We start from the raw sequence: 26887 nt of genomic DNA, 5'->3' as shown, positions 1-26887 counted from the left end.
GCCCTGTAGTACCGAACGGCGTCCGTATATGCGCTTTTGGCGAAGGGGAAGACAGATGGATAATTGGGTAGGCACTTTGTGAGCTGTCTCAATTTAAAGTGACAGGGGCGTTGGAGAGAAATCAATGTAATGCTATTCACACAGTTTCAAAAGGCTGCACAACGCTCGCCAGCGCTGATTCCAAACCAAAACCATCCCTGATACTCCATCCCTTCCAAACGCCACGTGAAATACGAGAGTCATACACAGTCATCTCAAGGTCGTATCACTCAAAAGACAGGTTCTTCCTCTACGCGTATCACTTTGAGCTGCCGCCTCGTTTTGCTCTTCTTCTGCTCCTCTGTCGCGGCAATGAGCTTCGCCCGCACCTTTTCCTGTTGAGACCAATTCTTCGCCGATATACGCATCCGGGCGACAAACCGTGCCATGACCAAGAACGACTTGAACGTTGGCCGCGTCTTTTCCTGGTTCTTGAGATGAGAAGGCAGCGCAAGAGGCTGCCGGTTGCCGAGCAGATTGGTGCGAAGATGCTCCAGATCTCGAAGTTGCGCTTTGTTGCTGTAGTGATATTAGCCATCTGATTGCCCGTGTACGTTGTCCACGACAAGAAGGGTACATACCATGCGTTGGCAATGTCAAGCTGAAGCTGAATGAATCGCTTCGCATATGCAGCATCACAGCGCAACGACGCCTCTCTCTCCCAGCGAGCTTGCATCCATTCCATCTGCATGACGAGGCCCCTGAGTTCCTTTCGGTGCCTATCCTCGGCACTCTCAGCCGCACGGACAAGAGTAGACATGGCTTCATCTGAGGCATGGGCTCCCTTGGCGGACACGAGCGCCATGTCGTCCGTCTTGTGTGACCGTTGCGCATCTCGCTGGAGCTTTTCAGCGCTCATACGGTATGCAGCTCGCTCACTTCTTGCACGCTCAAGTTTGCGACGCAATGAGGCTTCTGCGGCAACAAGGTTGTCAATCGTCCGTTTTTGCTGCTGGACGTCGTGCTCCAAGTTGGCCGTCTCGGCCACGGTCTGCTTGTAAGTAGCGTGCTCGGCACGCATGCGCTCCAGCTTGCGGCGCAAAGAACTCTCCGACGCAGTCAGTGCATCGATGACCTCTTGCTGTTGCTGGTAAGCGTCATTCTCAAGATGCTCGGCTTCGGCAGCAGTCTTGCGGTATGCTGCGTGCTCGGCGCGAGCTCGCTTGAGTTGCTGGCGGAGGTTTGCTTCAGAGGCCATCAGAGCATCAATCATCTCCTGTTGCCGTTGCGCATCACTTTCCAGATTCTCCTGCCCCAGCGCCTGTTGGCGATAGCTGGAGTGCTCATTGCGGGCTTTCTCGAGCTGCGTCCTGAGTGCGTCTTCCGAGGAGAAGAGTCTGTTGATAGTCTCCTGTTGCTGACGCGCCCTGTCCTCAAGCCCCTCGACTTCTTGGCGTGATTCGTCGAGCATTTCCTCGAGCAACACCTTCTGGTCTTCGAGATCCTCGAGCGATGCCTTGGCCTCATGCAACTCCTTGCTCTGTCGGGGCGATGGAGGACCACTTTGGCTCACGCTTTCGATTTGTTGCTCCAGGTCCCTGACCTTGGTCTCTGCCTTGTCGAGCTTACTCCGTAGCTCACTCAAGGCATCGTCCTTCTCCCCCATCAGTCGAGATTTTCCCCTGAGCTTTGCGTCCAGGTCATCAACCTTGTCTTGTAGCTCCTCTACCCGCCCCTGGACCATGCTTTTGTCCTTTGATGCAGACAGACGGTTGCGTAGGCTCTCGAGCATTTCCTCCTTCTCAAGCAAGGTCCTGTCCTTCCTCCTCAGCTCAAGCTCAAGACCCTTAATGTTCTCTTCCAATTCGTCAAAGCGACCCTGGTCCTTGATCTTCTTTTTGGCTGCTGCAAGTTTGGCTTGTGTTTCCGCCAGCATCTCTTCCTTGTCAGCTATGATGCGGTCTTTTGCACGTAGCTTGGCTTCAAGATCGCGGATGCCGTCCTGCAGACTCTCCGCCTCATCTCCAGCAGCAGCCAACTTGTTGCTGATCTTCTTCAGGTCATCGGTCTTCTCGTTCAATGCCCAATCTTTCCTGCTGAGCTCGGCTTCTAGACCGGACACTTCCTGTTGCAGCTTCTCGAGGTGTTCGTGATTATCGGCTTTTGACGTAGCAAGGCTGAGTTCCGCACGCAGGCTGTCCAGACTTCGCTCCAGCTGTTGAGTGGATCGGTCCTTTCTCTGCAATTCCGTCTCCAAGTCTTCAACGTCATTCTCAAGCTTCACGATGTATTCGCGGTTAGCTGCGTTAGCTGAAGCGACCCGCAGCTCCTCCCTCAAGCGGCTGACAAGAGTTTCCTTGTCGTTGAGCGACTGGTCCTTCGCCTGCAACTCGGTCTCCAGCTCTTCAACAGCGCGGTGAAGATCCTCCAGTTCTTCGTAGTTGTTTGCTTGGAGCCTTGCGTTTCTCAGCTCAGCGCGGAGCTGCTCCAGTTCGTAGTCCTTCTCGTTGAGGGATAAGTCTCTCTCCTTCAGCTCAGCCTCGAGCTCCTCGACATTGTCTTGCAGCTTCTCCAACTCGTCACTGGCGGTTGCGTCAAGTCTAGTTTTCTTCAGCTCATCCCGAAGATCTTCAGCTGCTTCTTCATTCTCGGTTGCGATGCGTTCCTTGTCTCGTAGCTCCGCTTCGAGATCTTGAATCTCTTCTTGCAGTTTTTCGAGGGCGTATTGTCGATCAGCCGCCTGGGATTCGGCATCCTCGAGCTTCGGCCTCAAATCCTTCAAAGCGGCCTCCTTCTCCTGCAGGCGGGTACTCGTTTCACGCAGATTGGTCTTGAGCTCGGTGATTTCGTCCTGAAGCTTGTCGAATTGCCCTTGATCCTGTAGCTGGTCTTCAGCAGCCGCCAGGCGAGATTTAAGGTCGTGGAATGCATCACTCTTCTCGTCAAGTAAGCGTTCCTTCTCGCCGAGTTCTGCTTGTAGATCCGCAATGTCGTCTTGTAGCTTCTCTAGCCTTGCGTTGCTTGTCGTTTGTTTTTGGGCATCACGCAACTGCTCTTCCACTTCTTCTGCTCGTTCCTTCTCGTTCGCTAGCTGCTCCTTCAATTCAACCACTTGTTCGTTAAGATCTTCCAGGGCGTCGTCGCGTTCGCTGATAAATCGGTCCTTCTCCCGCACGTCGGCCTCAAGGTCGGCAATGTCGTCCTGTAACTTTTCGACCTGCTCCGACCCCTTTTGTCCCTCATTGAGCTTGCTCCGAAGATCTTCGATCTCGGCTTCCCTCTGCTCCATTGTCTGGCGTAGTTGCTCCATCTCTGCGCGCAGGTTCTCGTCGGCATACTTGCGCTTGGCTTTCTCGTGTAGCGCGAGCATCTGCTGGCGATAGTCTTCCAAGTCCTTCTCCGCATTGCTAAGATGCTTCTTGTACTTATGCAGTTCCCTCTGCATGGTGACCTTGTCGACTTTCAGCTCCGTGTTCTCCTTTAGGGCAGCTTCACTGAAGCCGGGGCCAGCCTTGCGCAGCGCTTCCTCGAGGAAATGGATCTTGAGCTTGAGACCAAAGTTCTCCTTCTCGATCCTATCGATCACGTTCTCCTGCTCACGCAGCGAAAGAGCATTTCCGTCTTGTAATGGTCCTTTGTCGGCGCCACCTCGTCGCCGAGGAATGGCTAGTGGTGTCGACGCAGGACTGCTGGTGGCTACTTGTGGGAGTGTCTGATCCATGTAAGACTCGTTGCGCGAGCCTGTGTACATGGAGGCGTCCATTGCGGGGAGAGCAGTCACGTCTGCTTCGTCTATGCGGTTCAGGGCCGGCGTATTGGGAACAGCACGGCCGTTTTCCTTGCCTCTCATTACGCTATTCCGTGTCGCAGACTTGAGCAGAGGCGTGAACTCGGCGCCACCTATACTCTGCGGCATGTTGAATTTGTCGGAAAGGGGCCCTCGCTGTCGTGGTGTTCGCAGATTGACCCCGCTGGTACGCCCGTTGCGCATCTGCTGCAGAAGGTTGCCATCTTTCGCGGGCGACACGAAAGAGGCCTCTTGGGATACATCGGCAAAGTCAGGTCTCTGTGAGAGGTATGTTGCATCCCCAATGTTGGTTCGCGGTGTGTCGAGGGCACCACCCGTTCCCGGGTGTGGCATGATGCGTCCTAGACGTCGGAGTTGTTGTCGATCAGGTAGTTGTCGTCGCGAGGCGAATGCGCTATTGCACCGTCGTGGATATCGTGCATCCCTTGTCGTGGCTGTCGAACAGTGGTTCGTTTACTGTTAAGATACTAGCGAATTGGTCGAGAATCAAAATCATGCTAGACCATGAGCGACGGCGAAGACAAAGGGTATCGCGAAATTTGTTGGACAATGAGAACCTAGTCGCAAGGGCCGTGTGCTTTGGAATTGGACATGGCATTTCGTGATGGAGCGCGTCAGATTGTTTACATGGTTTCCCTTTTTGGACTAGTGGAATCAGCACGACACTAGTCAGATTGTGCACACAAGGTTGCCCCTCCATTTCCATAATCGTGTCATACATTAATTTTGTGCCAATCCCACTGATGACCTTGATATGACATTTGGGATTATTCTCATCCTCGTTCAACGCGGCAGTCTTTCTTTGTGACATATTAGCGAATTGGTCAGCTGCTCAATCACGCTCGCATGCCGTCAAAGCGCCCTCATTTTATGCCTTATTCCGTGTCGCCTCGGGTACGATGACGCTCAACCAGCTACCCGACGAGGTCTTGCAACAAGTACTCCATTACGGCTCGCCCGAGGACACCCTCTTCAATCTGAGGCCTTTGAGTCGGCGCTTTAGGCTCTTGACGCATGAGCCACTGCTGTGGAAGCACTTTTGCGCGACGAGCTTCAGCCATTGGAGTGAGCACCACGCCTTCCACGGGAAACTGCCACAGCCTGCATCCTCTGTGGACTGGGAGGCTTTGTTTGTCTTGCGCAAGAAGCAGAACATCCAAGTGGCAGGCTGGTTTGAGCACATCTTGGAGACGTCCCAAGGTCGCTATGAGCGCTACGGCTTGATAGGTGCTCTAGGATACGACGCCAAAGATGTTCTATTAGAACAGTGTGCATGCGCAGACGAACTAGACGATCATCTGGCTCGCAGATACTATGCAGAATCTCTTATCCGCGCCATTCACCGCGACATCGCCATCGAGCAGTGGCGCATGCTTGCGAACCCGCGTGAACCTGATCCGCCCCTTGAGAAGGTATTCGGCGCCTTTGACATGTTCGTCCTTGGCGCGGAGTACGGCGACCTCGATGATGTGAGTACACGATGACTTGGTGCCGTAGTAATCACTAATGGTTATAGATCTCAGACATGCTTGATCAACACGCGCACAGCTTCCGAAAGGCTCACCCTGGGTTGGATGGTATGACAGCCAGGTCCAAAGCTCTGGCCCTGGTTCGCTGGGTCCGATCTGAGAACTTGGTCGGCATGGATGACCAGCTTCACAACTATCGCAACTTGCGGAATTGCCTTCTAGGTCAGGCTTTGCGACATGAGGAACACGAGTCTCTTCCTCTGATCTCAAGCGTCATATACTGTTGTCTGGCCCGAAGAATTGGGCTGGACGCGCAGTCATGCAACTTTCCCGGTCATATATTTACGGTTGTCTCGGCAGCCCAGGGCTGTTCGCTCAACAGCCCGCGACACGGAGCTGTGGTATCTGATGAGGAATGGCAGGAGCACATGTATCTTGATCCGTTCGGTGCCGATGACGAAGTCTCGGTAGATTATCTCAAGAGCAGGTTGGCGGCCATGGGCGAAACGCAGGGAACCGATGCTTATCTTGCGCCCATGCATGTCAAGACCTTGCTCAATCGACTTGGACACAACATCAGTGCTACATTCCGCATCGCGACAGCTCATCAGAACCCCCAGACCCCTTTGATCAGTACTCTCATACGGAGCAATCATCTGTCCAACGTCAGCACCTGCCTTTACGCTACTATGTGGTCAGCCCTCATTGTTACGCCATCCATCTCCTGGGGCGAGCTAGACTTTTTCTTGGGTCAATTCGCTAGCTCATGGCCGGAGGACGTTTGGCTGGTCCGAAAATATCTACGTCAAGGGCAACACGGGAGGGCGACCACGGACGGGAGCTGGGAAATCCTCAATGAGATCGACGCCCGTGATCAGGCACAGCCCAAGACCAGAAGCCTGAGGAACCACATTGAGCGGCAGGCTCGTGGCATCTACCCGAGATATCATGTCGGCGAAGTTTTTACCCATCGGAGATACGGGTACATTTGCGTTATTACCGGCTGGAGTGATCAACTCAGTCGACGGCAAGCAGCGGCCGAAAGGCTGGGCGACCGCGGGCACGTTGGTGACATCAACCACATACGATTCAACGACGACCATACATATTACACATACATGTAAGAGCTGGCCTTAGTATGCTAAAGGAACTTGTTAACGTGGATAGACGGTTGGACTCTGAGGATCGCCACATTATCCAAGAGGAGAACATCATCTTGATCTCGGACTCGACAAAGTTGAAAGGCGTAGACCTTCGAAAAGCAGGCAAATTCTTTAAGCGCTTTGATGAAAGGGAATGCAGGTTCGTATCGAATGTCCGGGAGCTTTTCCCGGATGATTGAACTTGAATACAGGCCCCTTCTCATAGCTCTGAGACCTGATCGAGCCTCATGAGGATATCATGCCCTCCAGAAGACCTTTCTCCGCTAGTTTCGTGACCCATCTGTGGAGCGCAGGTCCGTAGTTTTTCCTCCGTCCTTTGACGCGCTGTTCATCCTCGGCCATCGACAGGAGCTCCGCCTGATACTCGCCAATAGTGGCTTTCGTCTCCGTGGCGACCTCTTCGTACAGTAGCTGCGCTTCGTCATCTGTTGCGACTTTTTCCAGGCGGTTGTGGACAGCTTGCGGTACGAATGCTCTCTCCGTGGTATCCGCGTCAAGCCGGAGATCCGCGAGGAAAGACGGCAGCTCCTCCTCAGACACTAGCGCGGAGAGGGGTTGCCACGTTGCATGTCGCGAGCGAGCTGTGGTCTCAATGGCTTGCAGTGATGCGAGCCCCTCGGCTATTCGTGCGCCGTAGACAGTCAAAGGGTTTTGGCACAGAGCTTGGAGGCTGAACTGGAGTTGGCTGTCCTCGTACTGTAGCATGCGAGCTTCGATTTCGGGGCGTGCAACTGTTGTCCAGTCGTCTGAATCAACAGGCCCTTGTTTCAGTCAGCTTTCATAGAGCGGATATGGAGAGGATAGTCGTTACCCAGTTTGCGAGGTTTTGTCTGTAGCCCATCTAGTTCCCAGACGTGTCCTTGCCATGGCACATATGCGACGAAGTGAAAAGCATAGTCATCCAGATTCTTGGGCTTCCGCTTCTTGGGCGCTGCCTTCGCCCGTGACTTCTTCGCCTTGGGCGCTCTCGCCTCATTCTCCAGGGACAGGTCTGCATGTAGATGGTCCATTCGGCGGGAGAACGAGTTATGCGTACTCCGAATGAACTCGTTGGAACTGAGGCGATGACCGCGCAGAGCAGTGCTCAAGTCCCGGGTTGATTCACGGAAGGACTCAAGTTGCGGGCCCAGGTCGACGTCCGGGGCGTTCATGACAATGTTGAGCAGTGCAACGGTGGCGCAGGCGTTGTGTATGGTCTGGGTATTTGGTTAGGCTTCTTCCAGCAGATCTCGAGATGGGGAGGTACCTGGTTCGCAAACCAAGGGCTTTCCTCAGAATCTTCTTGTTCTTCCCTTTCGTCGAGCATCGGATGGTATTGGAATAGAAACACGAGACCAAACACTGGCTTGCTGAAGGTAGACTCTTAGCGACCTCGCAATACATTGTTCGCCGCGCACTTACGGCATCATGTCCATCAATGCCTGGTCCAGGCTGTAGACCTCTTGTACTTTCGCATTCTTCACTCCCAGGTCCCGAAGGATGATGTTGAAGAACGCCTGCAAAGTCATTAATACTGCCAAGTCAGCTGATAAGACAACTCACTGGCTCCGACTCCAACTCGACCCATCCCTCCCACTCTTCGATCTCTGCAGGCCTGAGTGGTCGCAGAGCCTCTATCAGCAGGTTATCAGCCAAGTATGGAACAGGTTTTGAAGTCTCAGCAGCCTTTCGCTTGGGATTCCGGCGGGTCTCTCTGGCGGTGGGTGTTGGCTTAGGAGGCGTGGGCTTCGTTCCCGTTGGAGAGAGTCGCGTGGGCTTGATCCGGCGTGTTGAACGACGAGTCGCCGCTTGGTCATCTAGAGAGACTGGATTACCAGGTATTTCAGGTGACCGGTTTTCCGGCAGCTGTGGTGTTGGTGATTTTTCTTCTGTGAGGCTGAGCGCCATGATGAAGACGATTGACTGGCACGACTGCAGCGTGCGGTCTGCAATGTGAACGAATGGTGACAATGTGAAAAGCTCTCCGATCTTTGTGCGAAACCACGTCGCTTACCGGGGCGAAACGTGAGCTATTACGATTACGGGGAGGACGTACGCCCAAGCTGCATATGAGTGAGCGCGGAAAGGGGACTGCAGCAGGCGCAAGAGAACATTTGTCGGATTTTCATGGGATCCAAAGCCACTAAGTAGTTGACAGCCGTCGATTGATGAGGGGTTTGGCTAGAAATCAGGTGTCGAAAGCTTGATGAGCCACGGTCATAAGACTGAACTCTCGGATACCGTCGATAGCGTGACGCCTGGCTCGTGGTGTGTGGGAGGGCTGGCCCTCGCGTGTGGAAGTGAGATTACCCAGAGATCAAAAGGGTTCATGAGAGTTCTTATAGGAAGCTGTTGACCTGGATGAATTTAGGCCCGTGCTTCGTTCATCAGTCGTTCCGAACCATGTGGACGGAGATGCGAGGTTGAAGATCGGGCGCCGGCTTTGTGCGCTAGAGGGCCCTAGGTCCGCCATAAGGAAGAAATTTAAGCTTGAAACCAACCAATCTCATGGTCTGGGGCGTTTTATAGCTGAAACAATTCGGTTAAAAGCTTGTTCTGCTATACTAGGGGATGTTAAACAAGGGTTTCGCTGAGAACAGATATCAATACTATACGTCTGGGTTTGGCGTTAGAAAAGCTTCCCCTGCAGTAGTCGGTACCGAGATATATCAATTAGTGCATGGTTTCACCAGTGTGAAAGAACCCTTCCGAAGACACCTCAAACGGGGCTAGACAATCGAAAGCGTTTATATAGAGCCGTCGTTCGCTTATCGTATGCTAACTGTCCTTCGACGGAGAGCTAATAGCTAAAACTTACCTACGATCCATATGGTGCGAAACACTAACGTGGGAATTGTGATTTGTGAGAGACCAACCCATGAAGAGAAAGTCAACACATAAGTTACAATTGCTGTCAAGTTATGCATTTTTCTTTTCGAAAAGGAAAGGCTGCCAAGACGTATTGGATCTTAGAGCATTGCCGGCAAGGAGGCAATTGCCCTTCTCCGCGCTAGGGAGCTGGTTGCCTGAATGAGGTCATTCGCGGGTGAGCTGAGTGCATAGTGCCTGTATAACTTTAGCGTTACATGCAGTAAATTTTATGCGCGTCGCGCTCGCAGTCACCGACGTGATCGTACATAACAGAAACATTCACGGAATTCCCACAGCTTGCCCACCAACGGTGAATCCCATCCAAAGGCTGCCTTTACCAGACCCGATCGCTTTCACAACGGCCTGGTAGGTAATCTCTGCAATCGACTATATACAGCTGCAGTTCTGCGCAGACTGATTGCACCTTTGCGCACCGTCACTCCGGAAGAAAAAGTCGTCACGCCCGCCGATGCGCACGCCCGACCTTCACCACTACGCAATGCGATGAACGCAACACCACGATTCCGTTCTGGGTATCCAGAAACCCCCAGAACTGTACAAAGATCGCACAGCCAACGGACGCCGGACACAGCGAAGCTACCTCTAGCACCCGAGAACACAGCAGCTGATACTGGCCCCAGCCAGCCATGGATACCGCTGCACCTAATCGACGCGCCGACCCAGCGCTTCTGGGTGTTTGCGATATATGGTATCCTTCAAGCCTTTAAGCTATGGGACTGGAAGACTGTGGCAGATGAGGGTGTTGGCTCATGGGGAATGTTCCTCAAGTGGATTATACTCGACTTTGCCTACGTCTTCCTCGTCCCCGAGCTCAGGATACCATGGCTCGACATCTCGCAGATTGCGACTATTTATATTTACCTGCTCCATTTGTTATTCGACTGGTTTGCAATGTTCTTGATTCCGGTTCGTCTCACATGCCCCTCGCCCATCGTGCTTTGACTAACTTCGGACAGATACCCATCATCTCAGGGCTTTTAGGTATTGTTAGGAGCCTGTACGATAGCGAGATCTCCGTGTCGGAACACAACGTCAAAGTCGCCAGCATTTTGAGCAACCAGTCACACATTAGGGGCAAGGTCACCCTCAACATCTTACCAGAGGGATCCGCCGTCATGAACCCGGACCACGCGCCCATGTGTGTCTCTTCGAAATCGTCCGTCGCCATTCCTATCGTCTTCAACGCTACGATACCTGCCGAGATCGAAATCATTCGGATTGACCTGGATACAGCGCAGGATGAGATTATCAAGATCCCCAATCGCGAGGTGAACAAGCTCGCCAAGCTCGTGCGCAACCAGAACGCCGACCCAAATAGTGATGGCTTCCGCTGGGACTACTCGCCAAAGAAGCCTGGCATTTATCGCCTGGGCAAGGTACTGGATCAGCACAAGCTGCAAGTCCAACGGCAGACGCTGGATACGTATGTGGTACCTTGCCCGCAGGCCCGGATCATTGGGGGGAAAAGTGAGGAGCGATGCATCCAGGACCTGTCGGACCTCACTCTCGAAGTCACGGGCACCCCGCCTCTCAAGATCCATTACAGCCGAACCATCAACGGACAAAACCAGGCCTTCCACTTCCAGAGTCTGCAGCCCGAGGCCTACTCTTCAGCAATGGTCGTTGGGTCAGAGTCTGACAACGAGCGAGACGTGTCTTGGGTACGCCCTAGTACGGTGCCGGTTCGTCTCAACGAGTCCATGGCGTCTGCTGGAGAATGGGAATATGTCATTGACGAGGTCCACGATAAATTTGGCAATGCGGTATACTATGGGAAACCTGGAGAAGATGCCAAGTCGACGTGGCTTCAGCCACTGGCTCAGCGATTCACTGTCAAGGAACGGCCCAAGGTGTCCATGCAGGGATGCGACTTGCGCAATCCACTCAAGGTTGCCAAAGGACACTCGGCCACGCTGCCCGTCGCGCTCAGCTTACCGGCGAAGAATGGGGTCTCCGATACGTCGCACGAGGTCACTTGGGCCTTCTCTCCGATCGACTCCCTGACCAACAGCGGAAGCCATGGCGATCTCGTCACCATTGGGAGCTTCACAGGCAAGAACAGCAAAGAGAGACCCAGGGTCAACCAGCCGGGCTTGTACACCCTCAAATCGGTCACCAGCGGCATGTGTGAGGGCCAGGTCGAGGAACCGTCGTCTTGCCTGATTTTGAACCCAGTTGAGCCATCTCTGACCTTGCGTACCGAAGAGATTGCAGACAAATGCGCCAGCAACTCCATCGGTTTGCGGGTTGACCTCGACTTCCTTGGCACGCCGCCTTTCCTGGTCCGTTACGAGTACACCTACACGGACAAGGATGGAGTCACTCATCAAACCGAAGCCCAGGCTCACAGGTCTGATGGCGTCAGGTCGCAGCTGAGTCTGGTTCCGAAGGTCGCAGGTCATTACACATACACTTTCAAGTCGATTGATGATGGTGTCTATGTGCGGAAGCCCTTGTCAGGACCGGAAATGACAATCGAGCAGGTGGTGAAGCCTGCAGCATCTGCGAGGTTCCTGGGTACGAAGAGCCGCCAAGTCTGCCTAGATGCCCAAGTCGAGACAGAGGTCGAGTTCATTGGTGACCCGCCGTTCACGCTGGAATGGGAAATTGAGCACGAGGGCAAGAGGAAGACACACCGCCTGAATGGCATCCAGCAGAGAAGATTCGCCATCCAGACGCCGCCTCTCACGAAAGGTGGAGAGTACAACATTGCGCTCATCAGCACGCAAGACGTGCGTGGCTGCCGCAGCTTCCTCACGGAGCAAATCAAGGTTCTGGTCCGCCGGCAGCAGCCGCGCGCAGCCTTCGGTCTGGTTGATGCCAAGCGTAGCCGGATGGAGGTTGAGGGCACACGCGTGCGCCTACCCCTGCGACTCCAAGGCGAGGGCCCCTGGACCGTCCAGTACCGCAACCTCAACAGTTCGAGCGAGCCTGTGAGAGACAGGATCGAGAGCGCCAATGGCGCATTGCTGGTGCAGCAAAGCGGGACCTGGGAGATCCAGGAGGTCTCTGATATTCAGTGCCCCGGTATCGTGGACCCGGCGGCGTCGCGGTTCGACATTCAGTGGTACCCCCGGCCGCAGCTGAGCCTGGTAGGGTCCGACAGTCTGAACTACAAGGCCGGAAACACTTGGACCAAGGCGGACATTTGTGAGGGTGACATTGACGGGTTCGAGCTAAATCTTCAGGGTGAGTTTCATGCACAGCATCGAACACAGTCAGCGGCTAACAGAAAGACAGGCTCCTCTCCCTTCAACGTCGACTACGAGATCAGACACAAGCCAATCTCCGGATCCAGCTCCATGAGCCGCAAGAACTTTGACGCCGCCCTCAGCAAGGCCGCCATCTCCATGGACACGGGCAAAGCTGGCGACTACACGTACAAGTTCCACAGTCTTGCGGATAAGAACTACAATGACAAGTCGCCCAACCCGCTCATTGTCGAGCAGCACATCAACGCGCGCCCGACGGCGACCTTTGCGAAGCCTGGCCAGACATTCAAGCTCTGCGCGGAAGAGCAGGAGCACGAGGAGACTATTCCGATCAAACTGGCAGGCCACCCTCCCTTCTTTGTGGAGATGGAGGTCAAGCACCAGGCTGGTGCCGCCCCGGACATTTTTGCCCTGCCGGCGATTAACACCAAGACCCACGGCATCACCATCCCGCGGCAGCACCTCCGCCAGGGCAGCCAGCAGATCCGCATCCGTCGTGTCCGCGACGGCCACGGCTGCAGCCAGAAGTACGAGAATAACAGCCCTTCAGTCGTGGTGCACCTGTACGACCCCCCATCCATCTACCCTCTGGATACCCGGCAAGACTACTGCGTGGGCGAGCGCATCGCATACACGCTGTCAGGCACACCGCCGTTTGATATTTCCTACGAGTTCAACGGCAAGTGGAACGCCAAGTCGCAGACGACGTCGTTCCGGCGCGTGGCCGAGAAGCCAGGCGACTTTGTGATCACGGGTGTCTCGGACAAGGCGTCCGAGTGCCGGGCGGCGGTGCACATTCCCAAGACGATCCACCCGCTGCCCAGCGTGCAAATCAGCCAGGGCCGCATGTCGCACGTGGACATTCACGAGGGCGGCGAGGTTGACATTCACTTTGACTTTTGGGGCACGCCGCCGTTTGAGTTTACGTTTACGCGCAGCTCGAACCCGAGGAAGGGGCAGCGGAGTGTGGTGCTCGAGACGAGGCATGACGTATCGTATGAGCATAAGAAGATCATCAAGGCGAGTCAGGAGGGTACGTACGAGGTTGTCGCCATCAAGGACAAGTACTGCTCCTTTTCCACGCAGCAGTTGGTGAAAAAGGATGGACGGTGAGGGCAGGCAGGGACAGTGATGATAGATGGACTGGAGGACGATGGCCTCTTGATCATGGCACGGCGTTTTTTTTTTTTTGATTGTTCAATGTTTTGCGTCTCACAGGGGCAGAAAGGTTGAATATCGGATTGGGTTTGTTGTTTATATGAATATTGTTGGTTTTTTTTTAGAATTAAAAAAACTTGGTGTGGGTATCCAATGACTACTAATCCTGCTCATCCTCTTCCTCTTCCACCTCCTCAATCTTCTTGAACAGAGCGCCGCCTATCCTGGCAATCTCACACAGCACAGCCTGCTTGTTGACCTCCACCTCGCCCTCGTCGTCGTCGACAGCGTGGAAATTATATGGCAGGCCGGCGCGGAACTTTGTCCTCTTCAGCTTGGGATTCCAGATGGCGCCGATAATGGTGTCGTCCTCGTCCTCCGCACCGGCAGCGGTGGCACCGTGGAAGAAGACGAGCGTACCCTCGTAGACACGCTGCAACTCCTCCATGAGGACGGCCACGGGGGCTGCGCGCACAGGTAGCGGCTGCTGGCCCGTGGCGCCGTCGAGGTTCTTGAACCTGGAGGACGTGGCGCCAGAGGAAGAGAAGCGCTGCGCTGCCTGGTTCACCTCCCGGATGGCCTTGGGAGACAGGTGGAAGAGGACATCGTAGTCCCGGAGGTTGGTGTCGAACAGATCGACCGGGTCGACGCGGTAGTCCTCTGCCTTGATGAGTTTGGAGGCCGCCTTGGCGAGCATGGTCATGCGCGAGGCGATGAGACGACTGGGCCCGGCGCGGGTGTAGGCCTCGCCCGAGTGGTCGCTGGAGGTGGCGACGAAGAGGGTGAGGTGGTTCATGTTGGGATCCCGGTTGCGCCAGACGGCGAGGTCCTTGGCGATGCCGACGCGTTCGTCGGTGGCCATGTCGCCGGCCGTGTCGATGATGAGGGGCTCGTCGCGCCAGTCCCAGCGGGCGAGGAAGTCGAGGGTGCGGAGGAAGCCCGTGGTGCCGGAGGAGGGTGTGGCCCAGGGGTAGGCGTGGAGGAAGACGTGAAGGACAAGGAGCTCGATGAGTTCGTCGGGGAAGTGGCTCGCGAGCTTGTGGCGGGCGAACCACTGCTTGACGAGGCGGACGGCGGGCGAGAGGGCGGGGAGGCGGGTGCAGGCGGTGGCGAGGGCGGTGGTGTGCAAGGGGAGGATGTGGAATTGCCAGCGAAAGCGGGCGAGGGCGTCGTCGGCGGCGTTGCGGATGTAGGCGTCGAGATGTTTGCTCTTGACCTGCTGGTCGAGGATAATGCCCTCGAGGTCGCAGTAGATGCGGACGCGAAAGGCGGCGCCCGAGTCGTAGACGACGTCGAGGTAGGCGAGGTTCTCGTCGCCGAGGTCGCGGTTGTCGCGGCCGAGGTGGGTGGTCATGTTGTCGTGCGCGGTAGTGAGACGGCGGTCCATGTCGAGGAGGAACTCGATCTTGGCCTCCTGGATGGCGACGAGGTTCTCGGGCCACTTTGTCGAGTGCTCAAAGAAGAGGTTGACGTCGACGGGGGCGAGGCGGCCGGTGTGGGCGCCGATGAGCGGCGGCGTGATGGACGTGTAGCGGGCCAGGGGGGAGACGGGGGCGATCTGTCGGATGGACAGGGGCAGGTCGTCGAGGTTGCGGACGTCGGACTCAAAGGCGAGAAAGGCGCGCCGGACGGCGTCAAAGGCCGCCTTGTCGGTGTGGGCAAAGTCGACAATGGACCCAACAAAGTCGTCGCCGTAAAAGGCAATCTCGGCCTCGAAGAGCTTGACGTGGCGGGCGAGGACGTAGCGCGTCATCTCCTCGCAGATGCCGAGGGCGTGACGGGCGGACCAGTCGACGCACTCGAGGATGCTGCCGTCCTGGAAGCGACGCAGCTCGGCCTTGTCGCCCCAGAACTGGCGGAAGCGCGCGGCGTCCCGGGCGTCCTCGGCGGGAGGACCCTTCTCGAGCTGGACGGCCATCTGGGGCCCGTTGAAGACGACGCCGACGACGAGCGTGGGCTGCGGCCTGGACCCCTTGGAGGCCAGTGACCAGGGCTTGGCGGCGGGCTGCTGGATGTGGACGAGCTCGGCGCGTGGGCCGTAGGCCTTGCTGAGGACTTTGTAGATGTCGTGGCTGTTGGCCCACACGGCGCCGCCGCCGTCGTCGGACGAGGCGCTCTTGGTAATGTCGGCGCTGTTAATCTCAAAGACGGCGTCGTAGAGCTCCGCGAGGACGTTGGCCTTGACGATGAAGATGGGCGCAAACTTGTCGGCCGCGTCGTCCGCCAGCAGCTCCGTGGTCGTCTTGGCGTACCTGCGTAGGAGAGCAGTCGACCACGGCGTGGCCTTGTGAAGAATGTTGAGGCTGGTCTTGGGGTCGAGCATGGCGGGCCCAGCGTCGCGTGCGCCGCCGCCTACCGCCTTGCCGAGGACGACGGGTCCCGCGCCGTTGAAGTCTGTGTCGGAGAGGAACTGGATGGCCGCCTTGAAGAGCTCCATGGCGCTCAGCGACGTGGACAGAGATCCCTGTCCGTTACGACCGCCCGACTGCATGAGGAGGGCGACCATGAGGGACCACTCAAAGTGGCCAAAGCCGCCCTGGGCGATGGCGCTGCCGAAACCGCGCTGCTGGAGCCAGATCCGGCCCAGGACACAGGCGTCGACGAAGCCGGCGCACTCATTCTTTGCCCTTGTGAGGACGCGCAGGTAGGAGATGTACGTGCTCTCCGCCTTGATGGTCGAGTTGTAAAAGGGGGTGGGGGACTTGGCGTCGTCGCTGTCGGCCTGACGGTTGCAGGCGGATGCGGGCGTGAGCTTGGACGCAGGGAAGAGGTCCTCGGGCGCGCAGGGGACGATACGAATGGCATAGTCCTTGGCCTTGGCCTTGGCCTTCTTCCTGGTGGCGCTGGCGCCGTCCTGATCCTGGCCCTCGGCCATTGGGTGGAGGAGCAGCACGGGGAGCAGCCGATTGTCGTGGAGGAACTCAAACTCGACGCTCATCCCGCTCTCCTCCCTGATCTGGGCGGCAAGGACGGCAATGTAGTATGCGCGGCGGTAGAAGTAGCGCATGTCCTGAAAATCCTTGTCCTGGAAGAGGGACCGGGGCATCTGCACGACCATGTCGACGCAGTGCCGGGCCTGGTGCCTGGTCATTGTCCTGAAGACATAGCTGCCGACAACATTGCACTGGGCCGGCTTCGCAAAGGCCAGCTTGTACGGTGCATCCTTGGCGGGTCTGGGCTCGGGGTAGGGGATCGTGATGCGGTGGGTTTTCTCAAAGGTGGCGGTAGCCTGGGTGATCTGGCGGGTGGGGGCGGGAGGTTAGCACAGCCGTTGTGTAGAAGACGGGGGAGATTGACATCCCACGTACCGGTATAGGCTCGTGAGGCTCGGCAGACTCGATGATGGTCTTGAGCTGGTGGAGCTGGGCATCGACGCCTCTGAGCGCCTTGTCGTAGTCGACCTTTGCATTCTTGAGCAGCTCGTCCGTCTGGAGGGTGAAGATGCTCGAGGACGACAAGCGAGTGGCGTCGGGGGACTGAAAGTCGATGAGGTTCTGGTGTTTCAGTCCAGAGCCCGCATTGTTGAGCTTGCGCCGTTTTGAGGAGGACTCCATGGCGGGGCGTTTGGTCTGGCTGCGTTATGATTGTGAGAGCATCGCGAGCTTGATGCTGGTGGTGCTGATTGTGGTGGTGGCAGCGCCGGGCAACTTTTTTTCAGGCTTATCGCGGCGGGCGATAAGATAGGATACGATAGCACACGATAAGACACGATAAGACACGATAAGGCAGATGGGGCGGCACCTCAGCGATCACCTCAAGACGGTCGCTCATGATTGTATAGGACGTGTACGTGATTGATGGCATTCAGTCACAGCTTCAGATGGATCTGGTTGCGACTATCGCAGCTGTCACTGATGTCTCGTGTCGTACGCGACGCTTGCGACCAAGGGTGACGCGAACACGCGTCCCGCTCAGTGCGGTCCACGAGGCTCTGGGAGATGCTCCCCAGGACCCCAGCAGACATAGACAGACATGGCACATGTCAAACTATCAATTGATGAATAATAATTACTCAATGGAGGGATTGCCGGATGCTGGCTGTTGCATCACTGGCCTGGCGCTGCTCTCGACGCCGCTCTGCCTTGAACAGCCGTGGATATCCGACAGCTGGAGAGACAAAGCCAGATGGATGTACGGATACCTACCTGACCTGACCTGACCTGACCTTGGGTGCTGAGATAGAAAAGAGGCCATGCATTTGAAGAAATCCCTTTGTCGAGGCCATTCCTCAACAAATAGCTACATCGTGATGACTTACTACGTAGTCAACGTCCAGGTCTGGTTGCTTGTTCATGTCTTGGTGCGTCGGCTAAGGTATCTTCCCAGACAGACGCGGGAGTGAGTGGTTGATGGGGAGCGCGGAACAAGCGCGCGCACTGTCAGTCGTCCAGTCCCGAGCCGGAAGACAGCTTACCCGTCTGTCACTGTCACGACAGAGAGGCGATGGTCCTGCTGGGGTGATATGATGGTCACAGTCTGCTGCTGGCTTGCGCAGCCTTGCTCACGCCCGTCGCCTTTTGAATACCATGAATGAAAGTAGAGATGCGATGCCACTCGTGAACATGATCAGCCAGCCAGCCAGCCAGACAAGCAACCAGATAGGCAACCAGTGTCGGTTCCGACGGTGCCGTCTCGGATCCGCCCACTCGCGGCGGTCCGCGCTGACGACTGCGCTGGGGCGGCTAATACCCCGTCATCCATCCAGCCATTCATCAATGATTCTCCCGAGTCGACCCCAATGCCGAAGAGCGGAATCGGGCATGTGGAGGATGGATGGCTGCGTGGTGATTTGGAGAAGATGCTGGATGGCGTGTGGAGGGACGCGACGGCCTTGGATGCCGGATCCCAACGCGAGGAAACCATCGATCAATTGACGAATCAATTTATTGACCACTCCACGATTATCCCGAAGCACGGACGGCCAGTCGCGGGATTCGACATCCCATAAGAGCCAACGCTCATCCACGCGCGTGAAGCTTCCCCACGGGCGGATAAGCTCTTCTTCTTCTTCTTGTCCTTCTTCTTCTCCTTTTCCACCTCCGCCGTCTGTCTTCCCCAAGGTCAGACTGACTGCTCGTCTCGTGGCCATTGTCCTCTTTGCTTTCGCTCGTGATACCCTCTCTGCCTGCTCTTCCAGCGATCCATTGCCCGTGGTGCCGTCCGTCACTCCTCACCTCTCTCTCACCAGTGACCACAGCCGCATCACCCACGATGCCCTCGGTAGCCCTGCGCGCCCGCACGCTTCGGGCTTTTGCTCGCAATGCCAGCAACGTGAGTCCTCGAAGCAGACACTTCCCATGACAAGACCTGGACTGACCCGAGCCCAGCCCCACGCCGCGCTGTGCCGGTCCTTCTCGACCACCCTCGCGCGCGGCGAGATCAACAAGGTCTTCCCCTCGGCCACCGAGGCGCTCAAGGACATGAAGCCCAACACGACGCTCCTTTGCGGTGGCTTTGGCCTCTGCGGCGTCCCCGACACCCTCATCGACGAGCTCCTCCTCAAGCCCGAGATCAAGGGCATGACTGCCGTCTCCAATAACGCCGGCACCGACGCCCATGGCCTCGGCAAGCTCCTCAAGACCAAGCAGATCCGCAAGATGATTGCCTCGTACATTGGCGAGAACAAGACCTTTGAGAAAATGTACCTCACCGGCGAGGTCGAGCTCGAGCTCACCCCGCAGGGCACCCTCGCCGAGCGCTGCTCCGCCGGTGGACGCGGCGTCCCGGCCTTCTACACGCCCGCCGCCTTTGGCACCGTTGTCCAGACGGGCGACCTGCCCCTCAAGAACAGGGCCGACGGCAGCCCGGACACCTACTCGTACCCCAAGGACGTCAAGGTCTTCCGCGGCAAGCCCTACCTGCTCGAGGAGGCCATTGCCGGCGACTACGCCTTTGTCAAGGCCTACAAGGCCGACAAGCTCGGCAACTGCCAGTTCCGCCTCGCCGCCAACAACTTCAACGGCGCCATGGGCCGCAACGCCAAGATGACCATTGTCGAGGCCGAGCACATTGTCGAGCCCGGCGAGATCGCCCCCGAGGCCGTCCACCTGCCCGGCATCTACGTCAAGCGCGTCATCCAGAGCACCGCCGACAAGAACATTGAAAAGGTCACCCTCGCCCGCGACCCGGACGACCCGGCCGCCAGGGCCGCCCTCGGCACCGGCGACACCGCCGCCAAGCGCGAGCGCATCGTCCGCCGCGCCGCCAAGGAGTTCAAGAATGGCATGTACGCCAACCTCGGCATCGGCATGCCCATGCTCGCGCCCAGCTTCGTCGGCCCCGAAGTCGAGGTCCAGCTGCAGTCCGAGAACGGCATCCTCGGCCTGGGTCCCTACCCCCAGCGCGGCGCCGAGGACGCCGACCTCATCAACGCCGGCAAGGAGACCGTCACCCTCAACCCGGGCGCCGCCGTCTTTGGCAGCGAGGAGTCCTTTGGCATGATCCGCAGCGGCCGCATCAACCTCACCATCCTCGGCGCCATGCAGGTCAGCGCCGGCGGCGACCTCGCCAACTGGATGCTCCCCGGCAAAGTCAAGGGCTTTGGCGGCGCCATGGACCTCGTCTCCAACCCGTCCGCCACAAAGGTCGTCGTCACCATGGAGCACACGGACAAGAAGGGAAACCCCAAGATCATGAAGCAGTGCGCCTTTCCCCTCACCGGACGCGCCTGCGTCTCTAGGATCATCACGGAGCTCGGCGTCTTTGACGTGGACTTTACCAAGGGTCTCACCCTCGTCGAGATTGCCGACGGCGTCACCGTCGACGAGATCAGGAGCAAGACCGAGGCGCCCTTTCAGGTGGCCGAGGATCTGAAGCCGATGCTGTAGGGAAGAGGATGGAAAGGAAAAGAACAAGAAGGTCAAGGCATCTCTGGCGTTATGAATGATGAGTATATATACATTTGAACACAATAGTACAATGACATCTCCCTCACGTGAACGAGCTCAACATGTCGTCCATTCGCCGCTTCTTCCGCGGCCGTAGCCCTGCTGGTGTCTTCTTCTCTGCTTGCAGAGGCTGCTGCTGGACATGCTCGCCCCCGGACCGCCCAGGCCCGCACAGCGCGCTCCGCCTGACAAACGTGTACCGCCTCACCCCAAACAAGCCTCTCTTCACGTACGCCACCCGACCGCTGACGCCCTCCCTGCTGCAGTGCCCCAGGTACACGCTCGCCATGGGCTGCTCGGGCAGCACAAAGGGGCCGGCGACAGCTTTCCGTCCACCACGTGGCCCGGACATCTGGCCCATGAGCGCCATCAGCCAAAACGCCCACGCCTCAAAGGGCCAGTCGTGACAGTCACTCGACGCCACCGTCTCGCCGCTCTCCCAGCCGCTCTTCGCCGCGTCGGCCAGGTACTCCACCAGCATGGGCGCGTCCCCCTCGGCCACGAACCGGATGGATGCCTGGGGACTCGTCAGGAGCGACGTCAGGTCCGAGTCGATGCTCCTCGTCACTCGTCGGTTCTGCTGTGTCTCGGCCGCCGCCGCCGCCTCGTCGGTGAGGAGCATGAGATAGTGGTGCAGCCCGTCCCCCAGGCCCTTTGTGAGATCCCAGCCGTGTTCTGCCGCCGTGGCCGACGCGTGGGACCAGTCTTCACGGCTGGCCTGGACGTCATACAAGACCAGCGAGGGAAAGCGTGTCACCCAGGCGAGCGAGTGCCTTGTGACCGTGGGGTCGCCCCAGATGCGCAGGATCCGGAGGGCCGGGAACGCATCGTCGACACTCGCCCAGCCCCGGATCAGCATGTCGTTGATCGGCGGGAACTCGAGCTGGACCTGGTCGCTCGGTTGGATAATCTCCAACGCGACGAGGTTTGCCATACTAGCCAGGGGCAGCATCTCGCCCGTCGTGAAAGTGCACCGGCCGCTGATCACTAGGTGCGTCAGGAACCCAACACCCGCCAACGGCTCCATGAACGTCCTCAGCGGCACGCCCTCGGGTCCGCAGACGTGGCCGCGAAACCGCCAGAGGCCCAGCGTCCTGCCCTCCACCTCTTCGCCATCGTTGCCGTCATCGTCATCATCACTGTCGTGGAGCAGCACAGGGTGGAACAAGCGCCACGCGTGCAGACTCGCCCCCCGGGCCTCGAGGAACCGCCAGATCTTCCACCGCAGCCGGGGCGCCAGGTTGGTAATGTGGCCGGGCGTCAGCAGGTCCACGTTGCGGGCGATGAACGGGATGAGCATGTCAACGAGCGAGCGGGCCCCGTGGGGGTTGAGCACCGGCACGTGGGCGCGCCGTGAGGTCGTGTGCCATGATGTGGACTTGGAGGGGGGCGGCAGCAGGCGCGAGCGTGAAAGGGTCGACTCTTTGAAGAATGGATGACAGCTGGACATGAGCGTGGTGAGATTGGGGGTAGAAGAAGGGAGAACTCTCGAGGCGTGGTGACGTGGTGAGGTCAGAAGTGGGTGGCAGTGATCATGACTGCGACGGCATGGCGACAGGCACCTTATTACTTGTGTCTTCCGCCCTACGGTAATCTCTGAGAATGGTGTGTGATGGGCAAAGATTGCCGGGACTCGGAGCGTTGCGTGAACGTTACAAGGACAATGATACGCGGCTCACGTGAAGCAGCATCAGACGTCCGTGGAGTTTTCACTCCGCCAGATCGACGTTGAGCGTAGAGTAACCACTCCTTAGCCGGAAGAATAAAAAGAACTACGTGCAGCCTTACTTGGCCTTTGTGATCATCGTCCTCATCTCAGTCTCATCTCAAGAAACAAAGACGTTCAGAATGTCCCGCCTTCCAAATTTCTCCAAGCCCAACGCAGCGCCCGTCGAGGCGTGCCACAGGTCAGAGGGTAAGTCAGCGAGGTTAATCTTTCCTCCCGTTTCCCCTCCGTTCCTTCATGGAGTAATGAACGACAGAGTGAATAGGAAGGATTGGTTTCCATTTGTTTTGAAAACTTTCTAGTAGGTTGAAGAAGAAGAAGAAGAAAACCAGCACAAGCGCGCGTTCCAACGCCAGTTTTGTGTGAGTTTGCGGGCGCGGGGCGGTGTTGTTCCGGTCTTAGTCATCACCGGTTTGGCCAGTTCAAGCTACCCTAGAATGCCTGTGATGTCTGGACTTGAGGTGGAATTGGGCTATTGTCGCCGCGTAGGACCCTTAGATCGCCCCTAATTCAGCCAATCTTACGGCTGCAATTAATGAGCCGCTCAGTTTGATTTTTAGAAGTGACTCTACGTTGAGAGCCAGAGGAGGACGCTCGTTCACAAACGGTGAAATCTGATTGCGTCTGCGCCCAAACGTAGCCCTAGGTGACCTGTCCATCCATTCAATGCGAGCACTTCAGCTGCATTCGCCAGCTCCATTCCCCAAGCAGACCTTACTTGCACCTCCAATCCTCCTATTGTGCTGTTTCAGATTCCATCACCACTGAAAGAACCTACCCCGCTACCCCGCCCCTGCGATCACTGCAACAAGCACAACCGTCCCAAGTCAGACCCTACAAACATCAAGACCCTTGGACTGAACGCGAGCTTCCAAGACCCTCTGATCCTCAGCACCCAATCCAGGTCAACAACCTACATCACAATGGCTCCTGGAGGCGCAGGCGGCCGCGGCCGCGGCGGCAAGTTCAAGAAGCCCACCCGTGGAGGTAAAAACAAACACTGCTTTGCGCAGTCTCTGCCAGCATCGCATCACTAACAGCCCCCAGGTGGCCATCACTTCTCGCGGAATCTGCAGCCTATCGACAAGGACGGTAACGCCGTGAGCATGTGGGCCGAAGGCAAAGACAAGGACGATGCATCGTCAGAAGAGGAGTCGTCCTCCGAAGAGGAGGAGGAGGAGTCTTCCGAGGAGGAAGACGCCAATGCAGCCAACGCCGAGGCTTCGCGCGAGGCCCGCAAGGCCCAGAAGAAAGCCCGCAAGGACGCCGCCATTGCGAAGCAAAAGTCAAAGATCGTCCAGCCGGGCGACCTGCCTTCCAGCTCTGAGGATGAGAGCGACGAGGACGACGACATGCCCGCCAACCCGAACCACTCCAAAGCGGCGCGCAAGCAGGCTGCCAAGCCCGTGGTGGCCGACTCGGACGAGGAGGACGACGGCGACGCCGGTGTGGGCAAGATCACAAAGGGTCTCAAGAACATGAACCGTAAAGAGCGCGAGGCGCATGAGGCGGCCGCCGCCAAGGAGAGGTACATGAAGCTGCACGCCGCGGGAAAGACAGACCAGGCCAAGGCTGACCTCGCCCGTCTGCGGGAGGTGCGTGAGCGCAGGGCGGTCGAGGCGGAGAAGAGGATGGCCGAGACGGAGGACAGAGACGAGAAGGAGGCGGCGAGGAAGAGCGAGCTCGAGGCCAGAGAAGCCCGAGAGCGTGCGAGACGGGAGGCGGCTGCTGGTCCTACGAAGAAGGGCAAGAAGTAGGCCTTTATCTTGGTCTCGTCACGTCAGCGCGAGTGTAATCACGCGTGGTGTAAAGCACCCATGTCTTCATCGCGTCTTGACGACGCTGCGCTGGGACAGGGCATTGTGCATATTGCGTCGCAATCACCGAGCCGACGCGCCGAGTTCACGTAGCCGCTTGCTTGGAACCTCAGCTAAACGTGGGAAACGTGCTCTTCTGATTATTTACGAAGGTAGACTAATGTTCATGAAGTTGAGGTCGCATGCATGCCCCACATTTTCATTTCTTAGCGGATGCCGGCTCCGTCCACCTGCAGATGCAAAAAAATTATTGCCCCAGGCTGGACGAAGCATTCACCCGGCCAGCACTTCGACTTGACCTTTGCCTGTCTGTCGATCGCCTCACCACAACGACGATAGCCACCCCGGTTCCCGCAGCATTCATCGCTTCCTGTAGTCTGCTTGTTTCCACGCTCGGTATAGAAATCGTCACGATGGGGGGAGAGGACGCAACGCAGGTTTGTCCCCCCCCGAGCAGCATCTGGTACCCCGCCGTGTCAGACATGGCGGTGGGTGACCTGGAAAACCGATCAATCAATCAATCCTTCAATCCATCATCGTACTGACAATGGTCCTGTCTGTAGGACCGCCTGCGTGCTCACGCGAGCAACTTTGAAGGCCTCCTGAGTCTCATCCCTGCCAAGATGTACTATGGCGAGGACGGCACAGTACGTGTTGCCCTGCCCTGCCCAGCGAGAGGACACCCTCGCCCTCCCCAGCCACCGCGCTAACGCTGTTGCAGGATCAACAATGGCAGCGCAAGAAGCAGAGCAAGGCCCAGGCCAAGGCCAACAAGCGGGCAAAGCTGAATCCAGACGCCGAGCTGAACAAGAGCGCACAGGAGATCATGGAGGAGCGGGCGAAAAACAAGCGCAAGGCGCGCGACATGGAGGCACTGGAGGACGAGGACGACGCGGAGGCCGACGACGCTTTTGAAGTGCCCGACGGCGTCGAGCTCGAGAAGCCCGGCGAGGGCCTCAAGAAGAAGAAGCAAGAGGCCGAAGCCAACAAGAAGCAGAAGCGCGAGCAAGAGGATGCGCAGGGCAACGACGACAGGGAAGACGAGGAAGACAAGCCGGCCGCCGAGCCCAAGGCCGACGACACCTCCAAACTGTCCAAGAAGCAGGCCAAGATCGCCGCCAAGAAGGAGAAGAAGAAGGAGAAGAAGGCGAAGAAACAGGGTGAGTCTACAGATCCTACCGTCGCCGACGCGGGGCCTTCCGCACCGAGCCTCGAGAAGACGCCCAGGGCCGACAAGAAGCAGCAAAAGGCCAAGCCAAGCGAGGACCAGACCAGCCTCCCAGCGGATCCCTCCGAAAGTGAGGGCGAGGAGGCGGAGGAGGATGAGGAAGGGGACGCCGCCTCGGACGCCGGTGCACCTGCCGCCGTCGACTTTTCCGGCCTTGTGCAAGCCGATGAGAACGACACGGCACCATCATCAAGTAATTCCCCCGTCTTCGAAGCCGCCCAAGCACCTAGTACCTCCACCTCTGTCTCCTCCACCATCCCACCATCCGAGAAGCCAAAACACATCAAACTTCCCACCGACACGACCGCCATCCGTGCTCGCCTCGCCGCCAAGATCGAAGCCCTCCGCGCCGCCCGCAAGGCCGACGGCCCGGACGGCAAGCCCATCCGCACGCGCCAGGAGCTCATCGAGTCCCGCCGCGCCAAGGAGGCGGCCCGCAAAGCACACAAAAAGGAGCTGCGGACCAAGGCACGCATGGAGGAGCAGCTCAAGCGCGAGGAGGCGCTGGCGAGCAACTCGCCGAGCGCCATGAGCCCCGCCGTGGAGCTCGACGGCGGCGCCGACGCCAACTTCTCCTTTGGCCGCGTAGCCTTTGGCGACGGGAGCCAGCTGTCGCGGGACCTATCCCACGTCCTGTCCAACGGCAAGAAGAAGGGCCCGTCTGACCCCAAGACAGCGCTTCTCAAGGTGCAATCGCAGAAGCAGCGCCTCGCCGCCATGGACGCCGAGAAGCAAAAGGACATTTCGGAGAAGGAGGCCTGGTTGACAGCGCGTCGCCGCGCCGAGGGCGAGAAGATCCGCGACGATGAGGGCACCCTCAAAAAGGCCGTCAAGCGCAAGGAGACGGCCAAGCGCAAGAGCGAGAAGGCGTGGAAGGAGAGGCAACGGGGTGTCGAGCACGCGCAGCGGGAGCGTCAGAAGAAACGAGAGGACAACATCCGGCAACGAAAAGAGGACAAGGTGCTGGGCAAGGCGGGTAAGAAGAAGAAGGGTGGTGCTGGCGGCGGTGGTGGTAAGAAGAAGGGCGGGCGGCCTGGCTTCGAGGGCAGTCTGGGTGGTGGACGGAAAAAATGAGGGAGCGGAAGAGGAACTTTGACAGGGAAATTCTTGCATGTTCACACCATGGCATTGGCGTTTGGGGCGCTCGGGGAAAGAAAATCAAAGGGTACTTGTCTAGTGTCTATCTTGCTGTACAGAGGGGCACTCTTTGTCTACTACGTCTTTGCTGTTATAAGGAGAGAGACAGACAGGTGAATTCACGATCCGCAGACGATCTGCTTTGTACGCATGCGTGACGATCATGGTTCAAGACCTCAGCTTGTAACAACTAGGGACAAAATAGCAAGAACAAAAGATTACACAAGCGATGACGACGCTTCCCATGCCATTCTTTCAGTCCAGTTCCTATCCACGCAAGATCAACGGAAGATGCGCCCCTGGTTTTGTATACCCCTGTTCCCAGTAGCCCATTTCATTCGTTCAGAGTAGCTTGTGGTGGGGGGGGGGGGGGGGGGGGGGGGGGGGGGGGGGGGGGGGGGGGGGGGGGGGGGGGGGGGGGGGGGGGGGGGG

The 26887-nt window shown here is 57.7% G+C and overlaps 8 protein-coding genes across 8 annotated transcripts; 4 read left to right on the top strand and 4 right to left on the bottom strand.

Moving 5' to 3' along the window:
• Positions 1–269: 269 nt before the first annotated feature.
• On the bottom strand, positions 270–4120 carry J7T54_007683 (uncharacterized protein; the record flags this gene model as incomplete). Its single annotated transcript, XM_051508352.1, has 2 exons — positions 270–558; positions 621–4120. 2 exons carry the CDS (start codon positions 4118–4120, stop codon positions 270–272), a joined length of 3789 nt encoding a protein of 1262 aa, XP_051360496.1.
• Positions 4121–4686: 566 nt separating this feature from the next.
• On the top strand, positions 4687–6380 carry J7T54_007682 (F-box only protein-like protein; the record flags this gene model as incomplete). Its single annotated transcript, XM_051508351.1, has 2 exons — positions 4687–5256; positions 5304–6380. 2 exons carry the CDS (start codon positions 4687–4689, stop codon positions 6378–6380), a joined length of 1647 nt encoding a protein of 548 aa, XP_051360495.1.
• A 264-nt stretch (positions 6381–6644) lies between these two features.
• J7T54_007681 (Ubiquitin carboxyl-terminal hydrolase isozyme L5-like protein) lies at positions 6645–8467 on the bottom strand (the record flags this gene model as incomplete). The annotated part of the gene is made up of 8 exons (XM_051508350.1): positions 6645–7165; positions 7231–7410; positions 7456–7615; positions 7666–7768; positions 7821–7915; positions 7962–8032; positions 8234–8344; positions 8455–8467. 8 exons carry the CDS (start codon positions 8465–8467, stop codon positions 6645–6647), a joined length of 1254 nt encoding a protein of 417 aa, XP_051360494.1.
• Positions 8468–9773: 1306 nt separating this feature from the next.
• J7T54_007680 (Nucleoporin-like protein) lies at positions 9774–13615 on the top strand (the record flags this gene model as incomplete). Its single annotated transcript, XM_051508349.1, has 3 exons — positions 9774–10196; positions 10247–12479; positions 12531–13615. 3 exons carry the CDS (start codon positions 9774–9776, stop codon positions 13613–13615), a joined length of 3741 nt encoding a protein of 1246 aa, XP_051360493.1.
• Positions 13616–13820: 205 nt separating this feature from the next.
• J7T54_007679 (U3 small nucleolar RNA-associated protein-like protein) lies at positions 13821–17214 on the bottom strand (the record flags this gene model as incomplete). Its single annotated transcript, XM_051508348.1, has 2 exons — positions 13821–16898; positions 16969–17214. 2 exons carry the CDS (start codon positions 17212–17214, stop codon positions 13821–13823), a joined length of 3324 nt encoding a protein of 1107 aa, XP_051360492.1.
• Positions 17215–18871: 1657 nt separating this feature from the next.
• On the top strand, positions 18872–20487 carry J7T54_007678 (Succinyl-CoA:3-ketoacid coenzyme A transferase-like protein; the record flags this gene model as incomplete). The annotated part of the gene is made up of 2 exons (XM_051508347.1): positions 18872–18931; positions 18988–20487. 2 exons carry the CDS (start codon positions 18872–18874, stop codon positions 20485–20487), a joined length of 1560 nt encoding a protein of 519 aa, XP_051360491.1.
• A 103-nt stretch (positions 20488–20590) lies between these two features.
• On the bottom strand, positions 20591–21997 carry J7T54_007677 (uncharacterized protein; the record flags this gene model as incomplete). Its single annotated transcript, XM_051508346.1, has 1 exon — positions 20591–21997. The coding sequence occupies one exon, from the start codon at positions 21995–21997 to the stop codon at positions 20591–20593; it is 1407 nt and encodes a 468-aa protein (XP_051360490.1).
• A 1199-nt stretch (positions 21998–23196) lies between these two features.
• Positions 23197–26392, top strand: J7T54_007676 (uncharacterized protein; the record flags this gene model as incomplete). The annotated part of the gene is made up of 5 exons (XM_051508345.1): positions 23197–23260; positions 23321–24026; positions 24548–24578; positions 24654–24737; positions 24812–26392. The coding sequence occupies 5 exons, from the start codon at positions 23197–23199 to the stop codon at positions 26390–26392; spliced, it is 2466 nt and encodes an 821-aa protein (XP_051360489.1).
• Positions 26393–26887: the final 495 nt, after the last annotated feature.

Source organism: Emericellopsis cladophorae (assembly GCF_022114955.1).
Source record: "Emericellopsis cladophorae strain MUM 19.33 chromosome Unknown NODE_43_length_196915_cov_126_952037, whole genome shotgun sequence".
Taxonomy (NCBI): domain Eukaryota; kingdom Fungi; phylum Ascomycota; class Sordariomycetes; order Hypocreales; family Bionectriaceae; genus Emericellopsis; species Emericellopsis cladophorae.
This window is presented reverse-complemented; position numbering and strand designations above follow the sequence as displayed.